The 7,437-nt window shown below is 30.2% G+C and overlaps 1 protein-coding gene and 1 long non-coding RNA gene across 3 annotated transcripts; one reads left to right on the top strand and one right to left on the bottom strand.

The window, feature by feature from the left end:
- Positions 1–2,929: 2,929 nt before the first annotated feature.
- On the top strand, positions 2,930–4,770 carry LOC117927732 (two-component response regulator ARR17). Of its 2 annotated transcripts, none has more exons than XM_034847390.1 (5): positions 2,930–3,497; positions 3,889–3,968; positions 4,126–4,203; positions 4,313–4,380; positions 4,474–4,770. In XM_034847390.1, the coding sequence occupies exons 1-5, from the start codon at positions 3,362–3,364 to the stop codon at positions 4,565–4,567; spliced, it is 456 nt and encodes a 151-aa protein (XP_034703281.1). In that variant the 5' UTR covers positions 2,930–3,361; the 3' UTR covers positions 4,568–4,770. The 2 variants fall into 2 exon arrangements, with proteins under 2 accessions (XP_034703281.1, XP_034703280.1); XM_034847389.1 differs by having other exon boundaries at positions 2,931–3,497; positions 4,310–4,380.
- Positions 4,771–5,028: 258 nt separating this feature from the next.
- On the bottom strand, positions 5,029–5,989 carry LOC117927733. The gene is made up of 2 exons (XR_004653403.1): positions 5,689–5,989; positions 5,029–5,481 (listed from the first exon to the last, which is right to left on the bottom strand). It is a non-coding gene; the product is annotated as an uncharacterized LOC117927733 (long non-coding RNA).
- Positions 5,990–7,437: the final 1,448 nt, after the last annotated feature.

Here is a 7,437-nt window from a genome sequence, read left to right as displayed (position 1 = left end):
ATACTGTAACAAAAAGTAGCCCCTTTCATACTCTACTCAAACCCTAATTTTGATACCATATCCAAAAATAATCCTTGGACACACTAATCAAATTCTAATTATAGCTATTTATAATTTTATTTATTGAAAAATAAATTCAAAATTTTTGTTTGGAAAGAAATTGTGGATATTATTCTTGTGCCAAAAGGACACTATACACCCCATTTTGGATATCAATTTTTGGAATGTCTATTGAAATTATTTAATCTTGAAAAATGTCAAAAATGTTCCTTTTTATTTTTATTTTTGAGATCATAAATATTTTAGAAATTCTATCATTCTAATATTTGTTGTCATATAAACTTTTTTTTTTTTTTTGAAAGGTATTAAGCCTCCGTTTGGCAATAATTTTGATAAGAAATATTCATGCCAAAAGCCAAAATATTCCCCTCACTTAAAAAAGCACAACCTTGTACATTTGAAATTGTAAATATAACCTAAAATGGACCAAAATACCCTTGTGTTATACTTTGATGTGAAATTAAAATTGATATAAAAATTGTATTTTTATCCATTATTTTGAAAAAATGATTTTTTTTAAGAAAAGGGATCAATTTTTGGGTGAATAAATATCACTTTTAATAAAATGATTTTTATTTCTTATTATGAAAAGAATTGGGATTATTTTTGCAAAATAAAGTCATATTTTAACCCTTTTATTAATGAGTTATTTGATTAAAAGGGCAATTGAAAACCCAATTTTGGAAATCTAATCTCTATTTTTTATATCATATTTTGACTAAAATGCCCTTATTCTTTTCTTATAAAACCAATCATTTTTATAGAAACTTATATGTAAATATTTGAAATAATTAACGACGTTTATATAAAAAACGGGTTACTCTCAAAAAATCTATATGAAAAATGTTACAATCACAAATATGAAAATTATTCCCTTTCAACTAATTAAATTTTTAATAATATCCCTCAAAATACTTTTATTCCACCTTTGTGCCTTTTGTTAGTATCACTTTTGTTAAAAAAGGCTTAATAAAAAATTAATTATTATTTAAAGAATAAGAAAGTGCTTTCGATTTTTAGTTGTATGTTGTAGTAAAAAACCCATTTTCCAAAAAGATTCAAAGTTTTAAAAAATGTCACATCATGGAGGGGCTCTAAATAAAGAGGAGTATAAAAAATTTCAAATTGCCTTTTTATTTTCAAGCTTTGAGGTGAGAAAAAAAATTAAGTGGTCTAAAAAAATTCATTTGAATCAAACTAATTAATTTACATTTTTTTTAGTGATTTAGATTTAGATTTAGATTGATATGCATGAATAATAATTTAATTGTACAATATTATAACTTCGAATTTTAATTGCTACTTATTTATAGTAATGTAGAATAATGTACGTAGAATTTTTTTTTTTAGTTTTTTACAAAGTTACAGTTATTATTATTAAGAGTTTATTTAACAGTAATTGTAAAAAACATTTTTAATCTAAAAAGTTTTTTTGAAAAAAAAAAGTATTTTATAAAATTTAGAAAATACTTTTAAAAATATAAAAAATGACTTATTATATTAAAAAATTATTATAATATTTTCTTAAAAAACACTTAATAAATAATTATCCTAAAAAGATTTTTAGAGAAAGCACTATCCATAGCATGTTAAGACTTCTTGAACTAGTTTAATATATTATTGTTCACGAATCAAATAAAATTGAACTCATTGGGTCTCTTTTCAAATTTGATCAATTCAATTAAAATTGATCATTCAAATTTGTCAAAAACCTCATTATGGGGAAAGGAAAATTAAGAAAAAAAGATGAAAAAGAAAGAAAAAATTTAAATTGCCCTAATATTACCCATAAAATATTGTAAGATTGGAAAAAGGGTTGGATGCAAATTCTAGATGTGACCAAATCTAGAAAATCTTGGTAACACAATTTAGAAGGATTGACCATTTCAATTATCTTTTATTATTATTGTTATTATTTTGCAATCTTTGTACACAATCTCAAATCCTACACAAAACTAGGTAAGATATTGAAGAGAAATGTTTCAAATTGTACAAACTTGGTCATAAAACCTAAAATCCAAAGGAATCTTCTTGGAAAAAATACATTAAAAATCACAAAATTGTGAATTCAAAATCATATTCATTAGCATCTAGAAAGGAAGTAATACTTAGAAATACTCGTGGGACTTTGCATTTTACTAATAAATATGACAATGAAGCCCCACCAAAGCAAAATCTATACTCTAATCTTTTACCTTAAATATAGATATAATTTTTTTTTAAAAAATAATCTACCATTTGGGATTGAATGAAACCATAAATCCTAAATCCATAAACATTACTTTGAAAAATCATGAAGAAAAATCTTATAAAGCCAATTTTTTACCATTAAAAAAAAAGGAAATTACCACTTGGGGTTTATTAATAAATCATAACCCATCAATATTTCATTCAATAAATTATAACTCAAACCTTGAAAACCCACCAACCAAAACTTAAAAAATTCTAAATTTTACCATTGAAAAAATAAAAATAAAAAGATTTACCACTTGGATTTATCATTTTGAAAACCCACCAAGCAAAATTCAAAACAAAATTGGGGGGTGATGGTGAATGGTGAATGGTGATGTGATGACACATAGGGTGGAGTAGTAAAAATGTTAAAATCAAAGGCATGAATGAAACGACGTCGTATTGGTGGGCCTCAGTTCGAATTCCTGGTTTTTTGGCATTGTGAAGGAGGCTGACTGATCCAAAATCCAAACAGTACAATGGGAAAGTGAGCTGGAGGATCTGGCAGAAGGACATGCAGATACTGATATTGATACTAGAGAGAGAAAAACCTAGAGAGAGAGAAAAAATATTATACATATATATATTTTACACATGGGCTACGGTTGCTATGGTGGTAGTCGACACTGGTGAAGAAGAGAGAGAGAGAGAGAGAGAGAGAGAGAGAGAGAGAGAAAGAGAAGGTGAAACAAAGGGACTGCATCGAATCAGGAGAAACCCCAAAAGGATCACGAAATATCTGTGACTTTGATTTCTTCTGCTGATTCCTTTTTTCTTCCTAAACCCCACCTCATCTTCTTCTTCTTCTTCTTCTTCATATCTTCTTCTTCTTCTTGCTATCATTCTTCTCTGTACTTTGTCTATAAATACCACCCACCAGTTACGTTCATTGCAGCATACACCATACCATACACATCTCGTGTGTCTCTCTGCTTCCTTCTTTATTGTTCTTGTCAGAGGATTGCTTCATTTATTGCTCTCTTTCTCTCCTCTTTTATTGCCATCTCCCTTTACTTTTCTTTTTTCCCTCTCTATCTGTTTTTTATTTTTTGGGTGTTGAGTGGAAGCCATGGATGCTTCTTCTTCTACAGCTAACGACATGATGGTTATGGATTATGGGGATGAACCCCATGTTCTTGCCGTTGACGATAATCTCATTGACCGCAAGCTCATTGAGAAATTGCTCAAGAACTTCTCTTGCAGAGGTATATATATTTATACATAATGATACAGCAGAAGTTACCTGACTTTTTGCTTTTTGTTTTTTTTACTTTTTGTTTTGTGATAAACGACGTCGTTTTGGCTCCTTTGTGTTTGTTTGGGTTTCATGGCAATGGCATTTTCAGAGCAGGGAGCTGAGATTTTGATGAAAGTGAATTTTGGGGGCATTTTAATTTGAATATAGATGAAGTCTTTGTTTATAACCCAAAAAAAAAAAAAAAAAAAAAAGGAGAAAAGGGAATGCCCACTTGATATTTTTCTGCAAAGGTGGTGTGTTTGCATGTTCACAATGTTGAAGATTGGAAAAATGAGAAATTTGGTGGTGGGGTTTGTAGATTACTGATAATATTCATGGTTTTGAATCTTTTGATGCAGTGACCACTGCAGAAAATGGGCTGAGGGCTTTGGAGTATCTGGGTTTGGGTGATAATCAACAGACCACCCACAAAGCCAGTGTATGTCACCTTCTTTTCTCTCCCCATGAATGTCTTTAATTTTAAGAAAAAGTTTTCAGAATTTTATCATTTCTCCTTTTGGAAGATCAACAAAGAATGTAACTAAGAAAGCCTTTTTGGGTTATAGTAATCCATAGTTGTTACTAATTCTATGCAGGTTTCAAAGGTGAATTTGATAATTACAGACTACTGTATGCCAGGAATGACAGGCTATGAGCTGCTCAAGAGAGTCAAGGTTAGTAAAGTCAAATTTTCCAGGAAAGTTCCCTCTGCTTTAACCTTTTTTTAAGCCCTTAATTCTTTAATTTTATACTTTTCTTTTTTTCTCTCTTTCCAAGCAGCAGTCATCCATCTTGAAGGAGGTTCCAGTTGTGATAATGTCATCAGAAAACATCCCAACTCGAATCAATAAGTAATTCACCAACCATGACTGCAACACTTTTTCTACCTGTTCATGGCTATGGTTGTTCTTGTTGCTGACTAGATCTTGACTGTGTATGCACAGGTGCCTGGAGGAAGGAGCTCAAATGTTCATGCTAAAGCCCCTCAAGCAGTCTGATGTGAAGAAACTAAGATGTTACTTGAAGCACAGAAGCTAAACACATTTTTTTCCCTAGAAAATTAAGCAAGAAAATCCATCCGTAGGGGTAGGATACCTTTTTCATACACAGTAGTAGTAGTAGACTAGTAGTAGTAGTATCACCCCCGCTCCCCCCCACAAAAAAAACCCACAATCCCTGCATAATTGTATGAGAATAGTTTCAATGAATGAATATTCTTGTTTGGTGGCCTTCAACTCAAAGTTATCTTTTTCCTGCTCTGTTTGTTAGGCGAGAGAATATATTCTAGTATGAGAAAACCCACCATTGTTCTTGTTAGTTTGACAGTTCAAACTGGTTCCCCCCTTTTTCTTTATCCTTTTTGTTCTTCATCAATCATCAATGGAGACAGTGTGTTGCCATATTCGATCCCCCCTAACATTAAAGTAGTATTCAATGAACCGTATGATCATTCAATGCTAGTGAAAATGAGAATCTAATGTCGTCAATCAAAACCCCAATGAACACAAACAGCCTGTTAACAGAGACATTATTTTAAAGAGAGAACAGAATAAACTTTGGAAGATTCCAATTGTTTTTCTTTTTTTCTTCTTCTTCCTGTACAAGTTTCTTGATCTTTTTCTCGTGTTTTCTCAGCAACCAATCAAATTGAGGGTACGGGAGAATCAAACACAAAAAAAGAGGAAATCAAACAGGTTGGATCAGAATGTTTGAATTGATAAATTCAGAAATGCCTATGGTGGTGGTGCTTGCAATCATCCCACCCAAAGCATTGAATTATGGGGTAACAACTCACAAACACGCATCTCCCGATCCCTCTAAACGTAGCCGAAACCCAAAAAAAAGGGCAGCAGCAGCTTCCCAGAAGCGAATCGCCTCTTGGTCTGCTCCTTGAAGACCGCTCGCTGCCATGATGATGATGATCAACCATGCTCTTCCTTCACCAAAACCACCTAAAATAACAGACACCCAAAACATACATCAAAATTAGAACACCCCATATGCCCCAATCAATCCATGGAATGATCAACCAATAAATCACAAACACCCAGAAACAATACATCAAAATCAAGCCAGCCCAAATGCTCCAATCAACCAATGCAATTCAAAAGAAAAGAAAAAGAAAAAGAAAAAAAAAAGAAAAATCTCCATATGTTTACCTTTTACTCCTACTGATTGAAGCTTGGGAAGGTGAGACTCAGAGAAACCAGAAAAACAGCATGGTCAGATGAGGAAAAGCCCTTTTGGATCAAGCCCAGAAGCAGGGGGTTTGTCACTGAATATGAGAGATGAGAAAAATCTATTTATTGGATCAAACTGGGTTTGCCGAATGGAGAAGTAAAGTAGGAAGGAAACTGCTGGCCCAGGTGGAGAAAGCGCGTTGCTTCCGTGTTGGGTTTCAGTTCTGGACATGTAAGCAAATTGGGTGTGCTTCTTTTTTTAATTTTTTGGCCTTCCATGAAGGTTGGGTCTTATCATCAATTTAGTGAAGTTGTTGCAGAGCTTGTAGGTAGAAACATCAACCTGGTGGTTCAACTTCCTACCAAGAACATGAGAACCTAGAAAGATCAATTGTCCCCACATTGCAGCTAATGGAAAGTGATTTTCATTTAGTTTTTGAGCTTCTACTAGTTTCATTGAGGGCTTGTTTGTATCCATTTCTGACAAGTCAACTTTTTAATTTCAATAGTAGCTTTTATGTCTATTAATTAGGAAGGTCGGAAAAATATTACTTTTTATAGAAATTTTATTTTGATTTATACAAGAATTTCCATCATAATTAATAAAAGTTTACAAAATATCAATATCATATTTTAAAAATTATAATTTTGACTTCAACTTCAACTTAAATTGAAGTAAAAAAAAAAAAAAATCGAGACATCAAATAAAAGTTTTGCACCAATTTTGAGGTGAATATGTAATTTATTGAAGAAGCATTAAATTCTAACTTTCTTTAATTATAAACTAATTTTACGACTTAAAATTGTAATAATTTAATTTTAGTCTTTGTGATTTTTGTTAACCAATAATTTGATTATTTATTTATTTATTTATTTAACTTTTTTTTTTTATTGTAGGTTAAACACAATTTCTAAGAATGTTTTGAATTTTGAGATAGGGATGTGATAATTTCCAATATGATTTATTTATATTTTGCAAAGGTATTTAGTTTAGTTGTAATCCCCTTTTGTAAACACCATTTGCTAGACCTCTTAGTAAGTATGTTTTGTCCTTTTATCTTAATTGGACTCTAACTTTAATAAATGTTAAATATGATGTAAAAAATTAGGATATGCAAAGGATTTTTAGAAGAGTATAAGGTGTTAGATAAATCAATGGGGTGAGATTTATTATTATTATTATTATTTTTTATTCTCTATCCCATTAATTAAAATTAACGGGTTAGGGGTTAGTTTGAGATTTTTTTTTCTTTTTTAAATTCAGGACAAGTTTGGGCATTGCTTTGTTATGCCTTGCCCTACCTTAAATATGTATATAATCAATTTTTTTTAAATAATTTAATTTAATTTTTTTAATTTCTCCAATTTTAACACATAAAATACTAAAAAAAAGAAAATCACTTTTCAATCAAATAAGTTATAAAAATTATACTATTTTATTTATTTATAATATATATATATATATATATATATATATATATATATATATATATATATATATATATATATATATTTAAATCAATGAAGTGAGTATGTGAAATTTTCATACCAAACTGTGCCATTTATTTATTTATTTTTATTAGGACAAAGATGAAAATTATTTTGTATTGATTGGATGAGGTTGAGATAGTGGTGACTCTTCTTGAACCCTTCTTGTTATCATCCCTAAACTTAATGAATTAGTATGATTTAATGATTTAATTTAAATTGTTAAACATATTGAGTATG

This window comes from Vitis riparia, chromosome 13, assembly GCF_004353265.1.
Source record: "Vitis riparia cultivar Riparia Gloire de Montpellier isolate 1030 chromosome 13, EGFV_Vit.rip_1.0, whole genome shotgun sequence".
Lineage (NCBI taxonomy): Eukaryota > Viridiplantae > Streptophyta > Magnoliopsida > Vitales > Vitaceae > Vitis > Vitis riparia.
This window is presented reverse-complemented; position numbering and strand designations above follow the sequence as displayed.